Below are 24,541 nucleotides of genomic sequence, written 5' to 3'. Positions count from 1 at the left end.
TTGTAGAAGTTCTATTTCTCAGACGTGCCCTGTGGAGTTGGCTGCGTGATGGAGGTGTCTGGGAGCGGTGTCATTGCTCGTTGAAATCCTGCTGAGGAAAGGGTCCACCTGGCCAGCTCTCTGCACAAGAAGTTAGGACTTTATCAGCTTACTAGAAGTCTATAGCAAGCAGCGATCATATCATCAATCCAAATTTTGTTGAAAATACCGATTTGGCAGGTTTGTGGGGAGTTGGGGGGGGGGGCTGGTTTTGTTTTCCTGCTGATAATATCAGGACGGACTTGAACGGAACCAGGGCAGAATTGTTTGGCGATGCACTTAAGCGTGTCTTCTCCAGAAACGTGCCTCCCTCCCCCACCGCCCCACTGAGGGCTGCAGGTGACCCCCGGCTGCCAGAGCCCGCGCCTCCTGCCCCATCACGTTTTTGTCAGCAAATGGATCCTTCACAGAGGATGAACGGGGCTGACCCCTTCAGACACCCGGAGGGCAGCGTCACGAGGCCTTGCCTCTTAAAGGACCCCCGCCGCACCCAGGCACCCCTCCGTTGCCGGCTGTCACTTCCAAGTCCCCAGGGCCGGGGGCGGCTTCTCCCGGGCAGCCGCGGTGAGCCCTGTTGCTGGTTCCATCGGAACGGACTGTGAACAGCGGTAACTGCTCTCGGCCATCGTGCAGGCAGTGCTTCCTTCTGCGGCGGCTGCAGGGGGCTCTGTGGTTTGGGGGGAGTGGAATCCATTTCCTCTCAATGCCACGAGCGTCCTTCCTAGCATACATCCTCGCTTTGGTGTTTGTCCTTCCCTCTGTGGTGAGCCCTCGAAGCCATGGCTACCGACCAGGGGGACAGTGGGGCGGTTCTGTCTATGGGGCAATGGGCAGGGGCAGGGGAGTGGTGTGAGAGCCGCCCGGCCCCGCTGGCAAGCTCAGGAGGGCTCAGCTGGTGCTGCCGGCCCGGGCGCGGCCTCAGCGGGGAGTGGGCCGCTCAGACGGCGGTGACCCGTGAAAGTGGCCTGGAGGGGTCAGGGGTCCCGTTCCCCCATGCACCTGTCACTTTTCATGGCGTCGAAGGAACCCCCTCCCCCCAAGCGCTTCTGGGAGCACCTGGCCCTGGACAGTCACTACCGTTTCCTGGTGCAGACTGGGTGGCGGCCACTGGCGCTGGAGGACCGTGGCCTCGTCGACCGGCAGCAAGTGGCTTGGCTCTGGGCGAAGCGGGGCCGCCTGTCCGTGCACGCTGCCTCGTGCTCGCGGGTGTGAGCTCGAGACGCCCCGCCGCCTCCATCCCCGCCTGCTGGGAGCCAGCGAGGCTGTGAGGGGCACGTCCCGGAGCCCTGGCCTGGACCTGACCGTCCGCTCCCAAGAGGAGAGGGAAGGACTGACAAGCGACGTGTGTTTAAGTTTCTTAAACTTCCGCGAACATTGTGTATCTGAATTAAAGGGAAATGACACCACACGCTGCTGTACGAGGCGTGCTTGCTTGTGGAGAGCCTCTCCAGGGAGGCGGGGTGGCCGCCACACTGGCCCGCGCCCGGGGAGGGGGGGCTGGGCACGTCCCAGGAGGTCCCCGCAGACGTGAGCTGCTGGGGTGAAGGGTGCCGGGGCCTTGGAGGGTGGTGAGGGCAGCCCAGGGCTGGAGTGCTCACAGGGGGCCGTGCCTCGGCCTTGGGTCTCCCCCACGCCCCGCGGGCTCCTGGGCTCCTGGCGCACCCGTTTGAGTGTGTGAGTTGTTCTGGCTTCAAGGACTCGCCGCCCCCCCAAAGGCTTGCCTAGTCAGCAGAATGGGGCACCGTCCTCCTGAGCCCTGGTTCGGCCCCTCCTTGGGAGCCGTGGCGAGTCGGTGTCTGGTAATGTTGGGGTGCAGCTGCTTTACCCGGCAGCCTGCACACACAGCACCCCTAGTGCCACGGGTTCCCGTCCGTTGGGGGGAGTGGCCCGCCCGGTCCCTCAGCAGGGCGGCCTCGGAGCCCACGCCATGGCCGGTGCCAGATAAGTGCGCTCGCGCAGCTTGGCCCCTGCCCCTGGGCTGCAGCCGCATGACCAGGCACATGGGCTTCCGGCTTCCGGGGCTGTGCAGCAGCTCTGTGCGCGGGCCCTCGGGTGCCACAGGACCCCCTGTCCCTGCACAGGGGTGGGCCTTCGTCCTCACGTCAGGTGTTCTAGACATTTGATGGGGGTGACTTCATCTCCCCAAATTTGTCTCCTCTGTGATGCAATTCCAGGGCCTCTGATGGTACCTCGGAGCGACCAAGGCTGTGTCCCCCTTCCTGGTCCCAGCACGGACAGCCAGACCCTGCCTGGCACGCCTGAGCACACGTGGTCTCCCTGTTACTTCCAGAAAGAAAAGGGCCCAGACCCCCTGCTGCTCATGTCCCCCGCTCACCCTCTGCCACTACGGCAGAGGGACCCTCAGGAGAGGGTGAGACCCTGCTTTCCTTGAGAAGAAGCCCCTGAGGCCCTTCTAGGTGTGGGGTGGAGGGCTGTGCCTTGCCCCCCAGGCAGCTTGGCGGTAGTGGGAGCGCTGCTGGATGAAGCGTCCTGCCGGTGCCCGTGGGCCCAGAGGTGGGCCTGCTTGGTGGTGTCGCCCAAGACTCTGGGCAGCCATGAGCATCTCCTGTGGTTCCCCCTGGTTTGGGAGCCTTACCGGCCCAGCCCCTCCACCTGGTTGGATGGCACTTCCCCACCGGCCTCCCAAGCAGGAAACCGAAGGCCACTCGTGGCCACGTGCCCTAGGGGCCCCGAGGTCCTCAGCCCTTCACCCCCCACGGGCCCGAGGGTCTCTTGGGGCATGGGCGGGGCCGTCGGGGTTGGGGTCTGCCCACCGAGGCGGAGGCCGAAAGTCACAGTCTGAGCTCCCCGCGGATGTAGGGGAAAGGGTGGTGGTGCCAGCACAGTGAACTGGGCTCTACAGCACCCACGACCCCTGCAGCGCTGGGCCGCTTCCAGCCTCCTTCCACTGGGAGCCAGTCCAAGCTGGGATGATCGCCGCCCCCTTCCATCGGAATAGCCCTCCCTGTGACCCCGCCACACGCCATGTGCTTCCCCACCTTCGCCCAGACTGGAGCATTTCCACTGCTAAACTTTCCCACCCACTGTGATAGGCTCTGCTCCCTGGCGTCTGCCCCTGGAAGGTGCCAGAGACTCCTCGATGGGATCCCCACTTCCCACCTGGGGCTCCGGGTCGGCTGGGTAGGGCCAGCACACCTAAGTATCTCAGGCCGGTGTTGGTTTCCGGGGAGACAGGTCTACAGGGTGTGGCCGCATGGGTGTCCCCCAGCCTCCTGCTGGGGCTTAACTACCCCTTCTCCCTGCAGGTCCTGCTGGATACCCAGCCCCCGGCCCTCTGCCTCCCCATCCCACAGAGATTGAGGGTCCCCGCAGGCCATGCAGCTGTGCCAAGGTATGGAGCCCCGCCCCAGCAAGGACAGACAGGGCCCTCCCACCTAGCTCGTGCTTGTCCTCGGAGGCCCGACCTCAGGGCTCCGCTTCCGGAAGCTCTGGGGGTTTCCCGTGCCCACTGACACCTGAGAAGACGTTTGGACTCCAGCCTTTCACCCTGACTCCCCTGGACGTGCTGGCTGGAGGGGAGGCGAGAGGTGTAGACACCTCCTCTGGGGCCACCAGTTTGCCAGGGCCCTGAGCACAGAGTGATGTCCACAGGCCGGCAGCTGCCCCCTGGAGGCAGGGGCCTTGGCTAGCCTGAGGGTCCCCAGCCCGGGGGCCCTGGGGCAGCAGCTCTTCCTGAGGAGTGTTTACCATCACCAGCCAGCCTCTGCCCTCTCCAGAAGCTGCAAGGCCACGCACGTGGTAGGGAGCATTCTCCAGGCACACGGCGGTTTGCATTGGCTACGTCCTGTGTGCCCTGCTGAGGACCATAGGCACAGGAGGGGTGGCAGGTGTCCTTTACCTCTCCCTTGGGCCTCCCCCCACGTGCTGGGCCAGGGCCAGGGGCAGCCCCTGGAGCTGTGGTTGCAGAAAGGCCCTCCGGTGGGGCTGAGAGCTGGCACTAGGGCCCTGGGGTCAGGTCCTTTGCCTGAGGACTGCGGGCTTTCTGGGGGACCTTTCAGTCACTCATTCACGCTGCAAACATCCCGAGCACATCGTGCCAGGCACCCAGGCCCAGAGGAGTACAGCAGCCCTGAGCCTTCCTGGGGGGTGCTGCGTGGGCCCAGAGAGGAAGGGGCTCCTACGGGGAGCTGATGGGGTCCAGGTCTTGAACCAAGAACCCACTGAAGGGACAAGGGGCCCTTCCGAGTGCCCACACATGTCCCTGCTGCCCTTCCACCTGAGGGCCTGGGCGGAGATTCAGGGACACCTCCCCACCCCCACCTCCGCGCTCCAGGCTCAGCTGTCCCAATCTAGGGTGGCTTGGAGTGAGACTTTTCTCTCCGTGGTCAGGTCAGAGGAGGACCCTCTGTTAGCCATGGTGATTTTCAGCCTGAACTTCGTGAGTCCCTCCCCCCCGGTTTAGGCCACCGCCAGGGACCCACAAAGGCCAGGCAGGCTCACTGACGGCCCGTGGATGCCACGGCCTGGCTGGGCATCTGGGCCTGGCAGGTAGGCAGGCAGGACTGGGGCCTGTCCAGCAGGTGTGATGGGCTCTTACTGATAAACCATGTGAGTTTTGTCTTTTAATTTTGAATGTTGATGCCTTTAGTGATGCGTTCTCTCCGTAGGCCTCACGGCTCCCACGGCCCTGGTGTCCTGCCCTGGCTGACCCTCCTGCTGCTGACCTCTGCTGGCCAGCCCCAGGGGGCACTGCAGCCCATCCCCAGCCTGGCTCTCAAGCCCTCCTTTCTGACCACCTCCCCAGGGACAGTCACGCTGTCTGTCACTGCCCCGTCCCCTGTGCTCTGGCCTCGCCAGCCTTGCTGCCACTGTGGGGCTGCTTCTTGCGGGCAGCGCCCCCTGCCTTCCTGGGGATCCAGGCCGGTTCCCCTCGTCTGGGTGCAGAGTTCACCGTTGTCCTGCGGTACCTTCCCAGCCCTGCTGGCGACCCGCGGCCCTGGCCCTTGAGACCTTGAGATGGACGAGCCTCCGTCAAGCCCTGGAAAAGACCCGCTGAGAGAGGGTGAGGGTCCCCCAGCCAAGGACCCCAGCCATGCCAGCAGCCATCTTGTCCAGGGTCGGCGTTGGGGGCCTCCCAGGAGACCTCAGAAACGGTGGGCAGTTTGCATTGGCTACGTCCCGTGTGCCCGGCCGAGGACCATAGGCACAGGAGGGGTGACAGGTGTCCTTTACTGGGACCCTGCCAGCCAGTGCTCCTTCCAGAGGCAGCACAGCACGGGGTTGGATTCGGCCTCAAGCCACCGGCTTTCAAAGCCTGGCCCAGCCCTTTGCCTACAGGGTGACCTCGCCTCTCTACCCCTTGGCCTTTTTATTTGTAACATGGGAGTAGTAGTGCCAGCTTCTTTTACAAGAGTTCCATGAGGACCCAAGTAGAAAATACTTGCATCTAGTCTTTAAAACAGTGACTGGCTTTCCGTGAATACTCAAATTCTTATTCTCTCACTTCTGCCAGCGTTCTTAACCCGGGGTCACACAGGTCCAATTGAGGGAAAAAGGGAAGAAGGACCAAAGTGGGGTAGGAAGACTTCAGACAGGAGGTGATGTCAGAATGGGGCTTTAAAGAATGAATGGCAGTTTGCCAGTAAGTCCAAAGGCAAAGTCTAGGGGATCTATTGGGAAGAGAGAGGGGCTACGTAAGACTGGTCCCTTCATTTGTTCATTTCTTTACTCAGCAAGCCTTTAGCAAACCCTTTCCTGTGGGGTTCCGGGGATACAAAGAGCACCCCGCTAGCCAGGTAGAAACGGGTCTAGGGACAGACGGTGCTGAGCAGGGTGGTTAGGGCTGTGGTGGGGCTGCCCAGGGTGGGAGGGACACACACACTGCCCGCCTGTGCCCATTGCCCTCTGGCCCCAAGAACTGCCCCGGCTTCTCTGCCCAGCCCACGTCACCCAGGCTGGCAACCAGTCCCACCACAAAGAGGGGAGACAGGTGGTCAGACGGGGCAGAGCCCCACTGCTGCCCAGCCTGTACTGATGCGTTTACATTTCTCCCCGTAAAATGTGAGCACGTTGGCCAGGGGGACGCTGCGTGTGGAGCACGTCACAGGGAGGCGAGTGTTGGCGGGTCCTCGAGGGCACCTGCTGCTCGAGCTGTGTCCCCCTCTGCGTGCACCTCTGCGCTCTCCCCCCTTCACCGCCCACCCCCCTCTCAGTGGCGCTGGGCCCTCCTTCCGTCCCACCCTGACTCCCCGTCTCCGGCTCTCCCTGGCGCCTGGCGCCTCGGCCCGTGTGCGTGGGGCGGGGCTGATGCGGGGGCCGAGGCCTGGAGCCCACGCCTGGGGAGTGCGGTCAGCCCCGTCAGCCCGCCGCACACGGGGCTCCCGGCAGCGGGGTCTGCTGGCTGGGCTGGGGCGGGAGGCACGGCCGGCGCCTGGGCCACCGGTTTTGGGTCCGGCCCGCTCGCTGCAATATTGATGGCCCGTCAGGGCAGCCCTGATTCCTGCGCTCTCAGTTAAAAGGTTTCTGTTGTTGTAGCTTATGCAGTTGCTCTGTTGCTATGGAAACGTGACATCAAAATGACGTTTCCCGTTTAAAAGCTTTTAACTAAATTCCTGCCTGTCAGATGTAGGCCCCATTTTGAGCGCGGAGCTGCCTTCCAGGAGTGGGGCTCCCGCCCTGTGCGCAGGCCCCAGGCCCCGCCTGAGCTCTTTTAACCCCGCAGGTGCCTCCAGCATGGCGGCGGCCGAGGTGCCCGGCTACCTCGTGTCCCCGCAGACGGAGAAGCACCGGCGAGCCCGCAACTGGACGGACGCCGAGATGCGCGGCCTCATGCTCGTCTGGGAGGAGTTCTTCGACGAGCTGAAGCAGACCAAGCGCAACGCCAAGGTGTACGAGAAGATGGCCAGCAAGCTGCTGGAGATGACGGGGGAGCGCCGGCTGGGCGAGGAGATCAAGATCAAGATCACCAACATGACCTTCCAGTACAGGTGGGCCCCACGTGCCGCACGCCTGCGCGCCCCCCCGTGCTCCCTGCCCGGCGCTGGCCGCTGGGGGCCGCGGGGAGCCCCTCGGAGCTGAGTCGGGAAGGCCTCGTGTGGGCAGAGCCCAGCCAGCGAGATGGGGCCTGCACAGACCGTGTGTGCAGCCTCCCGTCAGAGGTGGGAAACCGAGGCCCAGCGAGGGCAAGGCCGGCACAATTCGCAACATACCCCAGGCCCCTGCCTTGGGTGCCACGTGCAGGCGGCTCCCGCTTGGCCCACACGCACCCTCCCGCCGGGAGGGAGAATGCCGGCCGGCTGCCCAGGCGTGGCTCTGCTAAAGTAGGGTGCCTGCCGTACAGACAGGGAAACCAAGGCCGGAGGTGAGAAGGAGGCTCAGCTCCCAGGCCTGCGAGTCCTGCCTGGTGCTGACACTCGGTCATTTCCAGCAGCCGGCGGCTGGCCGCGGTCAGGGAGCAGGGTGCGTAGTAGGGCCGATGTTGGAGCCCTGGAGCTCCCAGCAGGGCCTCACTTGTGGGAGGGCCCTCATTTGTGGAAAGAAGCAGCAGGGACCCAGGCCTGGCCCTACCCCACTGTAGCCACCCTGCCCTGGCAGCCAGAAGGGAGTTGCTGAGTCAGGGCCACAGACAGGGTTCCTGGGCAGGGGAGGAGCTCTGGCATCCAGGGTGGGAGCACGTCAGTCACTGCGTGCAGATGGCCATGGGCAGGGCAGAGGTCACAGCCATGCAGAGGGCCTTCTTGGGTGAGGCCAAGGTCACAGGTGTGGAGTGGGTCATGGTCAAGGAGAGGGTCGTGGGCAGTCTAGGGTCTCCGGGGTGAAGGTCAACCTGGAACTGGGAGCCATGGGTGGAGAGTAGCAGTGAGGGGGGTGGGCGGCAGGCATGTCGGGCGGGGGTGGGCCTGTCGGTGACCCTGGAAGGGGCGCTGTCCCAGAAAGACTTGGAGGCCTCCTCCTGGCACTCCTCGTGGCTGCTATGAGCAGGGGAGCAGAGGTGCAGGCCATGCTGGGTGCAGACGGGGCCTGGGTTTGCCTCGGGCACCTCGAGAGGATCCTCGCTCCCAACAGTCGGCAAGGAGCCAACCCCTGCCCTCCTGGCCTGCAGCTCCCAGCCCGTCTGGAGCCTGGGACGTGCAGAGGCCCCGCAGGGCCCCCGACAACTTCTCGTGGCCCTTGGAGGAGGGGGTCCAGAGCCTAGGTCTGTCTGAAGGTGCATTTCTGCCCACAGCCCCAGCTCCCAGGCAGGCCCAGGGGCCAGAAATGAGGCAGCCGCTAAGGGTCTGAAGGCATCCGTCACAACATAAACGATGATAAATTCCAGCCACCAGCTCGTGGCGTGAGAGGGCTGAGTTGTCTGTAGACGTGTGTGTGTGTGTCTGTCTGTCCCTGCCTCCTCCGTTCACACAGTGCGTCCCTCCGTGCCTGTGAGGGGGCTACAGAGGTGCAGCCGGCTGTTTGACCAGCTTCCCATCTGACTCAGTAATCCATGGGCTCTGATTGGTGTCTGGCCGACTCATTCATTATTTATCCTGAAAGCCTTCTTCAGAGTCCCAGGGGAGGCATTCCTTTCCATTCCTGGGGGGGGGGGGGGGGGGGGGGTGCAGGGAGGCCACGAGAGATGAGGCAGCAGAGCAGGAGCCCGGGTCCTCCAGCGGGGCTCCACTGCAGACCCTGCCGTCTGTTCCTGAGGGTGAGGGCTGCACATGTGACACTTCAGTTTCCTGTTCCCTGAGGGGGAAACTGAGGCCTAGAGCAGAGAGGGGACTTGCCCAAGGCCACACACCCTTAACAGGCTGATGCTTTGATTGGTTGACTAGTTCTTTATCTGTCTCCTCTTACCCCTACCCAAAGAGCCTCCCCTACCAAAGTCTTTCCTTATTTTTTCACTGTAGCTCTTTGCATATTAAGGTTGTCAGGCTAAGGAAGCCCGAGGGGCTGCCTGGGTTCCATGGAGCACGGTCTCTTGGAATACCATTCAGGGGCCTCCTGTGCGGGGCGGGGGCAGGCCTTCCCTCATTTCTCCAAGGAGCAGCCTGGCTTGAGTGGTCAGAACAAGCACAGGGGGGCTTCCAGATGGGCTAGAGGCTTGGTGTGGGCCCAAGCACAGTTCTCCACTTCCTGCACCTGGAGTCTGTGCAGGCCTCCAGGGTGATGGACGGTAGTCCTGGGGTTGGGAGACGGAGCAGCCATGCCTCCCTCGGTGGCCTGTCCCGGGCTTTCTACCGAGGACATTCTGTATGCTGCTCCCAAGGCCACCTCCTGTAGCTGGCCTCTGCTCGCTGCCCTGAGCCACAGACCCCCTGGCCGTGTCCCACTGTGCCCGTTTGCTGCGGGCAGCTCGTTCAGAGGGTCAGCTCTACTTCAAAGACCAGTGTGACCAGGGGCTACACCCTGGCAGGAACCCTATGTCAGGAGACAGGAACCATCTGGCTACAGAGGTCCCTGTAGGTTGAGGGCCTCCCTACTTGGGAGGAGCATGGGGTAGGAATGTGGGGGCCACAGACTAAGGCTGGGTCTGATGGGGCAGACAGGAACACCTCCCCCCCCACCCCCACCCCCAAGTTATGGACTCCTTCCTGGCCTGGCCAAGGCTGCCCAGCTCTCCTGCAGCTGTGCCTCCCCATCCCTGACCTCCCAGAATTCAGCCAAGGCCTGGGGACCTGCAAGGCCTATCTGCAGGGAAGGATAGGATGCAGGGCTGGGCAGGGCTCCAGCCCATGGTAGGCAGAGCTGTGCTGTGCACACCTTTGGGCCTGGGGTCTAAGTAGGGTTGGGGGGTGTCAGGCCCAGCCCTACTGCCCCCTGATATCTTCAGCCACGAATGTCATCTAGTCGGCTTGCTGTTTGCCAGGAGCTGGGCATTTCCTTATTAAATCCTCCCTACAGCTTGTGAGGAGTTTACTTTGCTCATCGCCATTTTACTGATGTGAAAATGGAGGCTCAGAGAGGTTAATGGCCCTGCCCAAGGTCACACTGCAAAGTGGTGGAGATGCGACGCAGCTCAGGTCTACTGGACGCTGCAGACTGTGCTCTCCGGTTCCCCCTTCTGAGGCGTTCTCTTTAGGAACACACGCGTCTCACGTCATGATGTTTTACGTTTATATTATATGACACTCTGTTCCTACGTCTGCATACTTTATTATCTATCGCAGGCTAACTACTTAAGAACAGCATTTGTTCACTGTAGGGAGCTTAGAAACTACAGAAGCGCAGGGAGAGGAACGGTACCAAACAGCCCAAGGCCCCAGCACTCACACATGGCCTTACTTACGTCTGGGGCGCGTGCTTCTTGTTAGCACCCACGGCAGGGTAGTCCCCCGGCCTGCCTTCTCTCCAAGTCTAATGTCTCCTTGGCCCTGGAGCCTGGCCAGTTTTTCTGGGGAGGCTGTCTGGCCACGAGCGGCTCCCCCTCGTGCCCCGTGGCCCCCGGGGCCCCAGCGCCCCCCGAGCACCCCTCTGCCGGGGGCCGGGCAGGACGGGCCGGGAGCAGCTCCGTTTCTCACCCTTGGCTCTTGTGTCTCTCGTTTCAGGAAATTAAAATGCATGACAGATAGCGAGTCCGTCCCGCCCGACTGGCCCTATTACCTAGCCATTGATAGGATTCTGGCCAAGGTCCCCGAGTCCTGTGATGGCAAACTGCCGGACAGCCAGCAGCCGGGGCCCTCCACGTCCCAGACCGAGGCGTCCCTGTCGCCGTCTGCTAAATCCACCCCTCTGTACTTACCGTATAACCAGTGCTCCTACGAAGGCCGCTTCCAGGATGATCGCTCCGACACCTCCTCCAGCTTACTGTCCCTTAAGTTCAGGTAGTGTGTGTCTTCCTTCCCCGCCCCCACCACCAGCAGGGGCCAGGGAAGGGGCCGGGTGCCGTGAGGGCCGGCTGATCTTCCGCCGCAGAGGACTAGGTGGTATGCAAGTGCCTCCCGGGCCAGAGAGGCTTCAGACCAGGCTGGCCTTAGACAGGGGGGGCCTCAGGCAGGGAGGGCTCAGATGGGGAGGACTCAGGCAGAGAGGCTGGCCTCAGACGGGGAGGCTGGCCTCAGACGGGGAGGCTGACCTCAGACGGGGAGGCTGGCCTCAGATGGGGAGGCCTCAGACAGGGAGGCTGGCCTCAGATGGGGAGGCCTCAGACAGGGAGGCTGGCCTCAGACGGGGAGGCTGGCCTCAGATGGGGAGGCTGACCAAAGATGGGGAGGCTGGCCTCAGACGGAGAGGCTGACCTAAGATGGGGAGGCTGGCCTCAGACGGGGAGGACTCAGGCAAGGAGGCTGGCCTCAGACGGGGAGGCTGACCTCAGACGGGAGGCCTCAGGCAGGGAGGCTGGCCTCAGATGGGGAGGCCTCAGACAGGGAGGCTGGCCTCAGACGAGGAGGCTGGCCTCAGATGGGGAGGCCTCAGACAGGGAGGCTGGCCTCAGACGGGGAGGCCTCAGACAGGGAGGCTGGCCTCAGATGGGGAGGCTAGCCTCAGACGGGGAGGCTGACCTCAGATGGGGAGGCTGACCTAAGACGGGGAGGCTGACCTCAGGGAGGCCTCAGGCAGGGAGGCTGGCCTCAGACGGGGAGGCTGGCCTCAGACGGGGAGGCCTCAACAGGGAGGCTGGCCTCAGACGGGGAGGCTGGCCTCAGATGGGGAGGCTGGCCTCAGACGGGGAGGCTGACCTCAGATGGGGAGGCTGACCTAAGACGGGGAGGCTGACCTCAGGGAGGCCTCAGGCAGGGAGGCTGGCCTTAGACAGGGAGGCTGGCCTCAGACAGGGAGGCCTCAACAGGGAGGCTGGCCTCAGACGGGGAGGCTGGCCCCAGACAGGGAGGCTGACCTCAGATGGGGAGGGCTCAGATGGGGAGGACTCCAGCAGGGAGGCTGACTTCAGACGGGGAAGCCTCAGACCAGAGAGGCTTCAGACCAGGCCAGCCTCAGATGGGGAGGCCTTAGATGGGGAGGCCTCAGACCGGGCTGGCCTCAGACAGGAGGCCTCGCACAGGGAAGTGTCAGACAGGGAGGCAGTTGGTACTGAAGTACAGGCCGTCCTGTCCATGGTCTGGGTTCATCTGGCTCCATCAATTTCTAGCCGTGTGGAAAGTCCTTGACCTCTCTGGGCCTCAGTCTCCCTTTGTAAACTGGGGATAAATCCGTACTTTCTCCAAGGATGGCTGTGAGTGTCAGAAGAGAGAACAGATTCAGGTGTGGGGCCTGGCACATGGAGGGAGACCAAGTGCCCTCCAGTTTCTGGCTTCTGGGCTTTCCCTCACCCCCAAGCAGACCCTGCCCTGGGGTCTCCTCCCTGTCCTCGCCAGGCTGGCTGGTCTTCTCAGAACCAGGGAGGGGTATTGGGCTGAGCCTCCAGAATGTGCTCAGAAGCCGGTTCAGCGGGCATGCCTGTCCCCTCTGCTGTCCATCACAGACTTCCTGCTAGGCCAGCACTGGCCACGTGAGCCTGCCCTCGAGATGCCCACAGGAGGCTGGGGGACCAGAGGAGGGGACATTTGGGGTGGGCTCTCAAGAGTGGATAGGAGTTGGCCCGTTGGGGAAAAAAACAGGAGGAGTGTAGGTTTGAGTTATGGCCCTGCCTCTCCCCTCAGCCCTGGCCTTGGCCTTCAGGTCTGCCTGTCAGGGGTGATGGGAGGAGGCAACTCTTCAGTTGGTCCAGGGCCCCTTCCCTGGAGGGAACTTCTCAGCAAAGACCCCAGACAAAAATGCCTTTGTGGATAGCCAGATGGAATCAGCTGGGAAACCTGAGATTTTTGGCCCATGTTTCCACGGAATGACCCCAGTTCCCAGATTCCCTACTGCCCCAGACACTGCCCCTAATTTCTAATTAGGGCTGGGACGTGGGGACCGCTTCCTCGCCCCTGAGGTCTGCTGGGGCATCGCTCTGCTGAGGAGCATGGGGCCCCCGGCCAGGGGACCAGCAAGGCCTTAGGGACGGGTGGGGTTGGGCCAGTTCAGCCAGGGATGCTTGCCTCCCCCACGGCGGAGGGCGCAGGGCACGGGGCCGTGGTCACCTTCACCTTTCACCTCCCTGTGCACCGGAGGCTCCAGTGCCAGGCTTCCCGGGAGAAGCCACCCTGCCCGCACCCCCTCCCTCCCTGCCTTCCTCATCTCTCGCCCCTCCCCCCGCGCCTCCGCCCCGTGTGGCCTCTACCCCTGAGCCCCATACCAGGCCCGTGCCCCCCACCCACCCAGGCTGGGACTCGGGTCACTCTCTGTGCCCACGGCCCCTTGCTGTCCCGGCCCCTCCTCGCGAGCTGCACGGGGCGGCCCCAGGCGGGCGCGCGGCTCAACCCCGCCGCCGCCGCCGCCGCCGCGCCTGTCCGCGAGGCGGTGGGGGGGAGGGGCGGGGGGGCGGAGCCCCCGGTGCCCGGAGCGCGCGGCCCGCCGTCCTCACGCTGGCGCTGTCCCTCCAGGTCGGACGCGCGGCCCGGGAAGAAGCGCAAGGTGCAGAACTGCCACCTGCGGAAGAAGAAGCTGCGGCTGCTGGAGGCCATGCTGGAGGAGCAGCGCCGGCTGAGCCGCGCCGTGGAGGACGCGTGCCAGGAGGTGCGCCGCGTGCTGGACCGCCAGAACCTGCTGCAGGTGCAGGGCCTGCAGCTGCAGGAGCGCATGATGAGCCTGCTGGAGAAGATGATCGCCAAGTCCGGCGTCTAGGCCGCCCGGCCCGCGGGGAGCGCCCCGGGGCCGCCCCTGGCTCGGACGGACACGCGGGCCGGCGCCCCCGGGGTCACCCCGGGCCGGCCCCCTGGTGAGAACCTCCCGGAGGCTGTCCTCCCGTGCAGTCACCGTCGGTGGCCCTTGAAACGGCTTTGGGTATTACACGTGAGGGCTCGTTCCTGCCGGAAGTCATTTCCACAGCTCGCAGGGAGCACGCCAGGCCGGTCGACCGCAGAACAAGCAAACGGAAGCGGCTTAGTGGCGGCTTGGTGCCCGGGACGGAAACTCTGGAAGGGGCGACGGCTGTCCCCGCGCTCTCGGGGTCTGCTGCCCACCTCCTAGGATGAGCTCCGACGGCGGAGCCGACCCCAGACGGCCGCTGCATCCCTCTCCCCCGGGGCGTCAGGCCTCCCCCGTGAGGACGCCGGCGAAGCGACGACGGCTGTCCGCGTGCACCACGCCGCCCGGTTTTCCAGGCCCAGGGATGTCGTGCTGACGGGGCAGAGCCCGGGCCTCAGGCACTCGCGCTCCAGCCGGGGAGGCAAACGAGTGAAGACGGGAAGGACGGGATAGCGGGTTGTGGTCAGCGCTGGGCGGGAAAGGCTGGCCCCGAGCGTGAGGAGCGGTGGCGCCCCAACCGCCAGCGGGAGCGACCAGATTCCAGGAGCCCCGGACAGGGCGACTGGGCCGCAGAGGCACGGGGGGCTTTCGCGTGCCGTGCTGGCTGTGGTGCTCCGGGTCCGGACCCGCGGTGCAGGGACGAGCTCGTGGTGGCGGGGTCCAGAGCTGCAACGCAGAGCTCACCTCCCCTGCCTCTGCCCTTTCACCAGCAGGAAAACCTGTCCGGACGCTTCTCTGCTGAATTGCTCCTAAGTCTTGTTGGCTCCTTGGGCTTTTGGTCCCTGGCTGCACAGGGTGCCGGGCACAGGACCGTCTGGTTCACCCCTGGGACCAGCCTGTCGCTGCCCACACAACAGGGCTCTGAGGAGACATGGCAGGTGGGTTAGGGCCAGTGCCGTGGTTTCCCTTACGGTCGAGAAAAGCTCTTTCTGGCCGCTCCTGGGCAGACGGGTGGGGGTGGGGGCCGAAAGCAGAGGTCCTGCCAGGAGGCTGTCACCATGATTTTGGTGTGACAGTGACCAGCTTATCTGAAGTCAGCCGCCCGTGGCCGCCCGCGAGGTGCAGAGGCCAGCCCTCGGCCTGGCTGCGGTGAGGGAGACGCTGGGTGTTCTGTGGAGCCCAGAGGGCAGAGCCAGACTGGCAGGACGCCCCCTGCTCAGCCGCCTCGGGGACCTCCCCGGAGTGCGCGTGCCGTGGACTCAAACCATATTGCTTTGGTACTGAAGGCAGCGGTCTGGCGAACGTTCACAGGCGGCTCTGCTGAAGCTCAGACTTGCCAATTCGCACGGCGTCTGCGTTCCCGCCAAGGCCGGTTCGGCTACCGGCGTGACGTCGCTGGACCCACGTGGGAGAGATCCGCACAGAACGGGCCCCGGCACCCCGCGGCAGAGGAGAACCTGGGGGGGTCTCGTGCCGAAGACCTGAGTGGGGGGCATGGCCACAGGAACCCACCAGTCTCTGAGACGAGATCCTGCCGCGAGAACTCAGCTGTTTCGCAAACACCGAGGACAGAACCCCGTCAGAGCGGCCGTGCCAGAGGGGCGCCCGAGGTGGCCACAAAGTTAGGCGGGAGGTCCCTCCCCTTACACGCCTTTGCTTTGCTGGCACCGTGGTTGTGGCGTGTTAGCGTGTGGGTAACTGCGGGGCAGCAGGCGCAGTTCTGCATTTGTGTTTAGAGATAATTTGCACTTTTTCCCAGCTCCCTCTCTGAGTGGGGGGTCAGTGCTGTTTCTGTGTCTTGCCGAGTGGGCACTGCCCACCTGTCCCGTGGGCTGGAGCGGAATCCGGACGGTCAGCGGAACTCAGCTGTAGGACCGCCTGGGCCGCGCCCTTCCTGGACAGCGTGTCCTCGGCGAGTTTCTGATTTGTTCTGTAGTTACCGGTCCATGAAGGGGGGGAAAGTGGCCATATCGGTAAACGCTAAGCTATTTGATAAGATTCAGCGAAACAACGTGTTAACACTGAAAACAAGTCAGGAACCAGATGCGCGTGCTTGCTTTCACTGTTATTAGTTAGCGTTGACGTTGACAGCTGATGCATTAAGACAAATGGGCAGGATGAGAGATGAAACGAAGAAATGAAAATCGCCTTATTTTCAGGTGAGATCTTTGTATGCCCAGAAAGCCAAACATACAGATCAAGAGCTCTGTAAACTACCCTGGCCCTGTGGCATCCGAGACTGGAGCATTCCATGCACGGTCATGACTGAGAACTAGAGGGAATCTGTGAGTGAGTTTAACCAGAAAGGTGCAGGATCGGCTGGAAGAAAACTGAGGTTTATTGTGAAATCTGAAATGGTTCCTGAGCATGTGGGGAAACGGCACACTCCTACAAGTTCCGGAATAAAGTGTCATCACTTTGTTAGTATAATTCCAACTATATTTTCAATAACGTTGTGGTTTTCTCTTTGTTTTGAAATGGAAGAAAATAGTTTTGAGTTCATATGAAAACCGGGAGGGGCAAAGGGCCTGAGGCCAAAGACTGTGAGGAGGCCTCATGTAGCGCCAGGTAATGCAGAATAAAACCGGAGTGAGCCTTCCATTAGTGGTCGAAGCTGGAAAAACGTGGGGACGTGGAAACTCACACCCTGGCAGGGGCAGTGGGAACTGGCACAAGTGCTCGGGAGCAGCTGGGCCTCACCCCGCACAGCTGAGGCCACGCAGGCCTGCCGCGGCCCCAGCGCTCTCGGGGGCCCTCCACGCACGCCAGTGATTGAAGGCCTCAGAGCTTCTGTCCGCGTGCCTTCTAACCGCCAGCATTAACACCCCATAGATGACCTTATTAGACATCAGACCTGAGACTTAAAAGATCTTAGTCCTTTCAAAATAACAATAAACCCCATGACATGCTAACATAAAAAACAATCACGGGAAAAATGTATTTTCCAAAACAAAAGGTTTTAGCGAGAAGAGTGGCGTTGTGTCACATACCCTCAAATATCCGGCCTGAGAGAAGCCAGCTCCACACTCAGTCTGCTGCGGGATGCGGCTCGGCTGTAAGTGTGCGAGTGTCTGTGCAAAATCCAGGGTCACACGGATAGGTGTTTGAAAAAGCAAGAGATCTTCTTTTTTTTTTTTTAAGTTTATTTATTTTGAGAGAGAGAGAGAGCATGAGTAGAGGAGGGGCGGAGAGAGAGGGAGAGAGAGAATCGCAAGCAGGCCCTGCGCTGTCCGCACAGAGCCCGATGCGGGGCTCGAACCCACAAACCGTGAGATCATGACCTGAGCCGAAACCAAAAGTCAGACGCTCAACTGGCTGAGCCCCCCAGGCGACCAATAAAAACGACGGATCTTCTAATATCGTGTATGGATCACGTGGACATTCTTTCCCGGCAGGACCCCCACAGGCTTGTTGAGACGTGGAATCAGCCTACCACGAGCCGGCAGAGCTGTGTCGCAGCAGCAGCCATCCGTCCGTCTCGCGCTTTGGCGGATCGTCATTCGCCGTGCTTCTGGAACACCGTGCGTTAGGCGTTTGGAAAATACTGGTTCACCGAGTTATGCCCATCTTCCTCGCCGACCCAGTGCATTAAACGTCCTCGAAAACTCACTTTTGTCACTGGCGGGGTCGCGCTCATAGCGAAGCCTTTCCTGTGGGACGTTAAGCTCATGGTGGTGGATGCAAGTCTTTCTGGCCTTGGTGTGCAAGCTAGACGTTTCCATCGGTCACCATGTGAGTTGGTTTCCTTTTGAAGGGACAGCTCCCTTTGCTCATTTCCAAGAGAATGTCTGCCAGGTGCCCACGTCCTTTTTTCTCTCAAGCGAAAGTTGAGTTCCAGTGAGAAATGTTTTCAGCTATATTTCAGCTGGCAGCTGGAACATTCCGCAGGTGCTTCTCCCAGACGTCGACACAGGGGTGGACAGGAGTGTGTCACACGTACTATCCGTGTGTCACAAGGAATATTAAAAGGATCCAGATTTAATAAAATTGAGTAATTTGTTACTGCCTCACCAGGGTCACTCTTCAGGGAAATTGGCGTTTTCTGTGGAGAGCATGTGGCGGGAGGGAGGTGCCCGCCCTGATTCTTGCTGAGGACCCAGCCATTGGGCCCACGCTGCAAATGCCAACATGCTGAAAACAGCGGAGGACATTTTTCTTTCGTGATAATGGAGAATAATCCGGGCCTCGGGGACACTCGGGGGTCCACAGACCACAGATCGAGAACTGCCCTAGGGAGGCCGGAGTGGGCGCGAGGCCGCCGGGACGAGACTATGAGTGTCGCACAGCTGGGGCAGGGGTGAGGAGGTGGGCCGCGGCCAGTGTGTGTGTGTTCTCCCCATACCTGAAAGTCCCCGTGGGTGGGCTGGTCCCCTGAGCGTGCACAGAAGGAGGCCCTGCTCCCCTCTACCTAAGAGCGCTTCTGACTGTGCTGTGTGCGGGGAGTAGTTGGGTGTCAATCAGATCAAAGTCCCTGTTCTTACAGGCTTTACGGCGGGAGGTGGAGGGGGGACGCCCTCAGCAGACAAAATGGTCAGCGCCTGAGAGAGAAATAGCCCCTGAGGGGCTTCTGGATCGCAACGCACCGGCAGAGAGAAAGCCTGCGTGCAGCGAGCCAGGCTGGGGCGGGAGTTCGGTGAGGCGGGAGCCCACGTTTTCCCGCCAGGGAAGCAGGGTCGACGTGACTGTCCTGGTTTCCACTGGGAGTCAGGTCCCCGTCGGGAGTCCCCACGCTGACTGGCTGGGCGGGGACCCCCAGGCACCGGCTCTGAGTCAGCTGCTGTCTCCAGGCTGAGCGAGCGCGGCCGAGACACCTGGCGGGGCTCGTGAGGGGCGGTGTTACACCCAGACCTGGCCCAGGTCCGTCTCGGGTGGGCCCAGTGGGACCCCGCACCCACCCGAGGTCACCTACCCACTTCCTGAAGGTTCTTTGGGCCAAAGAACAGACCCAGTCCCCCAGTGGCCCCAGAACCACCTTACTTTCCAAAACTGAAGCCCCGACCAGTGCGGGAGTGTGGATCCCTGGAGCGTCTCCGTTCAGTTTCGGAGGCAGATGAGTCTCGAGGACAAGAGGGGGCTCTGTCAGCTCGGTCAGGTGGAGGCACCCTTTGCAGCTGCTGTTGCACGTGAGGCCTGTTGACTGGAGCAGGTCAGCAGCCCACAGCCCGCACTTTCCTCCCAGGCAGTGTCTGTCCCCTGCCCCTGCCACTTGGGTCTCCAGGGACCTCCCCCATCTTGTCATCCACCGGTCAGAGCAGGGGAAGAGGAGGGGGCGGGTGCACGGACCTCTCGTGGAACCACACATGCACGTCGGAAGGGGAGGGAGGAGAGAACCTGGGAGGGTGCAGGGCCATCTCCCCAGGGGCTTGTGGGGCGTCCATGACCCAGGCCACGTCAGGAGGGCCCTCTAGAGCAATAGCCACTCGCTGGGGTGAGGGCACGGGGTGCGTTGACCCTCTGTGGGGTTGGGCAGCCACACGCCCCTCATTCTACATCCTTCAGACGTTCGGACCGCAGCTGAGAGGAGTCGTGGCCGACCCACGCCAGGACGTGGCAGAGGAGGCCCTGTGCTTCAGGAAGTGGCCACACCGTCCTTGGAAGCTTACTGTTCTCCTTTGGACACAGCTCTTGTGCGTGTCCCTCTGAGCCAGAGTTTCTGACCCTCGTGTGGCCCTCGGAACTACTGCTGGTCTCCAGTGAACTCTTCTTGGTCACCTGATGTGTGTGTGTGACGTGGTCGGAGTGAGGAGCTGGCCTGCACAGCGCGTCTGTCCCCATCCAGCCTTTGTCCCTCAACACAGCTCCGAACCGTCCTGTTCAGGGACACAGCACATGCTCACAGGAGCCCCGTGTTACCGCAGACGAGCGCCCTCCTCCCCTGTAAGGGCAGCACCACGGTCCGTGGGTGGCGGCCGTGGCTTCACGGGTCACCGCTGATCGTCCTGTTCCAGGCTTTCTGTAGGCAGTGGCGCGGGGGGTGTCCCCGAGTGCGCTTGTGCACGCTAGCACGCGGTTTTTAAGTCAGACAAGATAGTTAACTTGAGGGGGGGACAAGTCGAGCACAAAAGCCCCCACATTTCTGTTCCATGGCTCCCATGCGAGGGAGGGGCCCGGTTCACGTCTCCCACGCAGAGCTGTGTCACAGCGCCGTGCGTGGGCAAGCCTGTCCCTCCACTGCTACTCTTGGAATCTTTCTTAACAGCAAATCGCCCAGGGGCGCCAGGCTGGCTCAGTCCGTACAGTGTGTGGCTCGCGATCTCCAGGTCGTGAGTTCAAGCCCCACGTTGGGTGTAGAGACTGCTAAAAGTTAGATAAATAAGTAAATAAATAAACAAACAAACTTTAAAAACGAGCAAATAAATTGCCCCAAAACGCATGTGTCTACATCTCCAGTCTGTGTTCCGTCCATTATCAGTGATTTCTACATACTGTCTTAACCACTAAGTCTTGAGCTCTGATACAATAAATCTTTCGGCTGTGCTGTTCTTTCTATAAACTAGATATTTTGAGTCCTTAGCATTTCCACGTGATTTCTTAAGTGTAGCAAAATGCACATAGGATAAAACCCACTGTTTTGGCCACGTTAGGTGTCCAGTGCAGTGGCAGTAAGTACATTCCCGTTGCTGTGAGCATCCCCAGCCTCCGCCTACAGAGCCTTCCCTGACTGACACCCTGTCCCCGCTGAACAACACCTTCCCCTTCTCTCCCAGCCTCTGACACCCTGCGCCCTACTTCCCGTCTGGGAAGCTGACTCTCCGGGGGCTCCCTGTGAGCACGGTCGTACGGTGTCTGTACTTTCGTGTCTGACTTGTTTCGCTCAGCAGGTGCACCAGTTTGGATTCCCCCACACACACAGTGCACGAGGCTCCCTTTTCTCCACGTCCTCACCAACACGTCTGCTTTCTTATCTTTTTGAGGATAGCCATTCTGACGGGTGACGTGGTATCCCATTGTGGTTTTGATTGGCATTTCCCTGAGATTAGTGATGTCGAGCATCTTCTCATGTTGGCCATCTGTGTGTCTTCTTTAGAAAAATATCTGCCCAGATTTCCTGCCCATTTTTTTAAAAAAATTTTTTTAACGTTAATTTATTTTTGAGACAGAGAGAGACAGAGCATGAGTGGGGGAGGGGCAGAGAGAGAGGGAGACACAGAATCGGAAACAGGCTCCAGGCTCTGAGCTGTCAGCCCAGAGCCCGACTCGGGGCTCGAACTCCCGGACCGCGAGATCATGACCTGAGCCGAAGTCGGCCGCCCAACCGACTGAGCCACCCAGGTGCCCCTCCTGCCCATTTTTTAATTCGATTGTGTTTTCCATTCAGCTGTAGCTAGCAAGTATTTTTATGCAATAAATTCCTATGCGTGACATTGCAGGATCAAAAGGACAGGAATTGTCCAAGATGCCTTCACAAGATGCTATCTGAACTCTGTCAAACCCTAAAAAAGATGAAAACGTCCCTGTCCGTGTCTGAACCAACCAAAGCCTTAACTTCAACCTGATTTAAAAAAAATAATAATACAAAACAGGAAGATAAAGTGAAAATTCTAAGTAAAATATTAGCAAACATAAGACACGCACAACCAAGTATGCCTTCTTTCAGGAAAGTGGGGGACTTTGCTGTCAGAGAACCACCCACAGAATTCACCAAACCCACCGAATCAGCATGGGGGAGGTCATCGGATTGCATCACGAAGATGGCCCCTTGAAAAGCTCCCCACATAACAGGACTTGCGGGAAGACGGACACAGATGACGTGCCCACCCCAACCAGCAAAGGAGAGACAGCTACACCCAGTAGGACTGTCACTGTGGGTCAGCATCAGCCAAGGACAAAGCAACGGTGCAAATACTGGAAAAGGAGAGGCAATGATTCTCTCTTTTTGCTAATGACATGATTGTAAAACCAAGAAACCTGAAAGAAAAATTAAAAAAAAAAAACACTGCTAGATTAATAAGAGACAAGTATATAAAATTAATACATAAAATTCCTTTTCTCTATGTTATTAATAACCAGTTAGAAATGGGAAGACTCCCATTCATAACAACAAAAGCTATGAAATGCTCATGAATAAATGAAACCGGAGAGGACGCTAGTCACATTAAAGAATAGAAAGGACACCTGAACAAAGGTGTGGAACTGCATCCCTGGCTGGAGGGCATCTCTGGGGAAAAGGATGTCTCTGAGGGGGGATGTCCCTTGTGGGGGAGGATGTCCCTGGGGGAAAGGAGGTCTCTGGAGGGGGGATGTCTCTGCGGGGGGGATGTCCCTTAGGGGGGAGGATTCTGGGGGGAGGTATGTTCTTGGAGGGGGGAGAACATCCTGATGGAGGGGAGGACATCCCTGGAGGGGAGGACATCTCCAGGAGGATGTCCCTGGGAGGGAAGACAGTCTTGGCATGAGGATGTCCCTGGGTGAGATGTCCCTGAGGGGGTAGGATGTCCCTATTGGGGGGAATGTCCCTGGGGGTTAAGACATCCTTGAGCAAGGAGGATGTCCCTGGGGGGAAGGACACCCTTGGGGGAAGGACATCTCTGGGGGGATGTCCCTAGGGGGGAAGGATGTCCCTGTTGGGGGGTATGTCCCTAGGGGGGAAGGACGTCCCTGTTGGAGGGGATGTCCCTGGGGGGGAAGGACATTTTGGGATGAGGACGTCCCTGGTGGGATGTCCCTGGGGGGAGTGGACTTCCCTGGGGGGAGGATGTCCCTGGAGGGGTAAGACATCCTTGTGGGGAGGACATCCGGAGGGGAGATGTCCCTGTGGGGAATCTTGCCTGAAACGACACGTCCTTTGTCTCCCCACTCGTGCACACAAAGGGAAGTCGTTCCACCTTGTGCAGTGCTTGGACTCCTTTCTGAGATGAGATGCTGCCCGATTCATGAATCATCACGTAAAGCCAATTAGCTCTTCAAATGTACTCAGTTGAGTTTTGTTTTTTCATAGATAGCGCCAAGCACACGGGGCCACGTGGACTTGCCTTGGAGAGAGACCAGCCTTGGTGGGCAAAGATCCAGAACAGGCCAACTCCCTCGGGACTTGGGATCTGACAGACAGGAGACCCACACGTCCAACGTTCGGTGATAAGCGGTTGCATGTAACAGGCCAGGGAGCAGGGACAAATCTCTCAGAACCTTCTACCGGGTTGATTTCAGGTGGATTAAGGATTTAAATGTGAAAAGTGGGAAGCTTCTAGAAGAAATTTTGGAAGCACATGTGACCCTGGGGCCAAGACCTCTCTGATGAGACAAATCATAAAAGGAAAAAATGGCCTAATTTGTGGTGGCGGCAAAAAGCTTTAAGAACTGGAGACGCGCAAAGCCTATGGGAGGCAGGACTTGGGACCTGGGACTTCCCTATGGGAAGCTCTCGATGGGGAAGCTCGAGTGTGCACGGGGCTGGGCGCTGGGGCCCGGCCAGGTCAGGGGGGTGAAGGGTGCCAGGGAGAGGGCCGCGGTGTGTGTGTGGGGGGGGTGGGTAGCTGTGCCCCTGAAGCCCCGCCCACCCCAGGCAAGGCTGGACTCCCTCCCCAGCCCCCAGGGTTGCCTCTGCCCCCCCAAGAGCAGCTGGCACCACCTCTCCCAGGTCCCTCCACCTCCTGCAGCAGCGCCCTCTAAGGCCCAAGGTGGATTTCTGACGCTGTGTTCTGGACTGTTCTATCCATGCTCTCTGTGCTGGGAGCCACTTTTCCAGGACCCTTCCGCTGCACAGTTCCGGGGCGGATGGGATTGAAGGTGAGGTTGTGTGAGGCTTGGGAGGCAGAAGTGATGGAGACACCATGGTGCTCTGAAGGCTACACGTAGTTGGGGTGCAAGCGGTCAGGACTCTGGGCGGTCGGGCCTGTGGGTGGTCAGGGATCTGGGTGGTCAGGCTGGAGGTCAAGGGCGTGAGGTCAGGGGTGTCAGCGCACCATTCCATACTCAATTCTTTTTTTTAGAAAAATTTTAATAGTTATTAATTTTGAGAGAGAGAGAGCAGGGGAGGGGCAAAAGGAGAGGGAGACAGAGGATCTGAAGAGGGCTCCACGCTGTCAGCACAGAGCCTGACCCGGGGCTGGAACTCAAGAACAGTGAAACCATTGCCTGAGTTGAAGTCAGACACTTAATCGACTGAGCCACCCAGGCAGCCAGGACCCAGTTCTGATGGGTGTGTTTTCCCGTTGACATCATCAGTTGTCCAACACCAGCTGAGCGTCCCCCAGATCTGACTCGGTCCGACTCTGGCTCCCTGGAGATGGCGTCAGACCCCGCGGGCGGGGGCTCAGTCCCCAGGGCCGCCCCCTCCCCTTCGGGCTGCAGGACGACTGGCTGTGGAGCAGAGGGTCCCACGACCCCCTCCCCGGGTTGGATCGTTGGCCGGAGCGGCTCGCAGAGCTCGGGTGAACGTGTCGCGCACTGGATCGCTGGTTTATGATGAGAGGATGTCTGTCACCGGAAGAGCGGACGGGAGAGATGCGTGGGGCAGGTGCACAGGAAGGTGCGGAGCTCCCCGCCCTCCCCCGGCCCGTGGCCTCCGCGGCTCCGCGTTCACCGCCCTGGAAGCCCTCCCACGCGGCCCCCGGTCGGCTGGGGGGTGGGTCCCGGAGGCTTCATGACCCTGGCCCGACCGAGGGATCACTGGCCCTGGCCGAGGGGTCTGTCTCCAGCCCCTGTTCCCTCTGGGGTGCAGGGGTGGGAGAGAGAGACCCTCCAGTCACATGGTCGGTTCCTCCCCCAGCCCCCATCCTCGGGGGCTTTCCAGAGGCCACCTCACTCACACAAGACACCAGTGGCAGTTGGGTGCAAAATCTGGGAATTGTCCTTAAGAAAGGGGCAGGCAGGCATACGGGGTTTTCTTGACATC

At 60.8% G+C, this 24,541-nt stretch overlaps 2 protein-coding genes across 3 annotated transcripts; both read left to right on the top strand.

The window, feature by feature from the left end:
* The first annotated feature begins 1,032 nt into the window (after nucleotides 1-1,032).
* LOC123378942 lies at nucleotides 1,033-5,007 on the top strand. The gene is made up of 4 exons (XM_045056759.1): nucleotides 1,033-1,247; nucleotides 2,269-2,410; nucleotides 3,093-3,391; nucleotides 4,668-5,007. Exons 1-4 carry the CDS (start codon nucleotides 1,033-1,035, stop codon nucleotides 5,005-5,007), a joined length of 996 nt encoding a protein of 331 aa, XP_044912694.1.
* MSANTD1 (Myb/SANT DNA binding domain containing 1) lies at nucleotides 4,935-23,118 on the top strand. Of its 2 annotated transcripts, XR_006597361.1 has the most exons (5): nucleotides 4,935-5,062; nucleotides 6,722-6,986; nucleotides 10,527-10,802; nucleotides 13,404-14,645; nucleotides 22,646-23,118. XR_006597361.1 is itself a non-coding variant. In XM_045056947.1 (4 exons), exons 1-4 carry the CDS (start codon nucleotides 5,017-5,019, stop codon nucleotides 13,642-13,644), a joined length of 828 nt encoding a protein of 275 aa, XP_044912882.1. In that variant the 5' UTR covers nucleotides 4,935-5,016; the 3' UTR covers nucleotides 13,645-17,713. The 2 variants fall into 2 exon arrangements, 1 of the variants encoding a protein (XP_044912882.1); XM_045056947.1 differs by lacking the exon at nucleotides 22,646-23,118 and having other exon boundaries at nucleotides 13,404-17,713.
* The last annotated feature ends 1,423 nt before the right edge of the window (nucleotides 23,119-24,541 follow it).

This window comes from Felis catus, chromosome B1 (genome assembly GCF_018350175.1).
Source record: "Felis catus isolate Fca126 chromosome B1, F.catus_Fca126_mat1.0, whole genome shotgun sequence".
NCBI lineage: Eukaryota > Metazoa > Chordata > Mammalia > Carnivora > Felidae > Felis > Felis catus.
The sequence above is the reverse complement of the archived record's forward strand: the minus strand, read 5'-3'. Positions and strand labels throughout refer to the sequence as shown.

Coding starts and splice junctions, on each gene's coding strand:
- LOC123378942 (XM_045056759.1), top strand. CDS start 1,033: ATGCACCTGTCACTTTTCATGGCGTCGAAGGAACCCCCTCCCCCCAAG. Junction 2,411..3,092: donor AGAGGGACCCTCAGGAGAGG/GTGAGACCCTGC, acceptor CCACTGTGATAG/GCTCTGCTCCCTGGCGTCTG. Junction 3,392..4,667: donor GGCCATGCAGCTGTGCCAAG/GTATGGAGCCCC, acceptor TTCTCTCCGTAG/GCCTCACGGCTCCCACGGCC.
- MSANTD1 (XM_045056947.1), top strand. CDS start 5,017: ATGGACGAGCCTCCGTCAAGCCCTGGAAAAGACCCGCTGAGAGAGG. Junction 6,987..10,526: donor AACATGACCTTCCAGTACAG/GTGGGCCCCACG, acceptor CTCTCGTTTCAG/GAAATTAAAATGCATGACAG. Junction 10,803..13,403: donor TTACTGTCCCTTAAGTTCAG/GTAGTGTGTGTC, acceptor CTGTCCCTCCAG/GTCGGACGCGCGGCCCGGGA.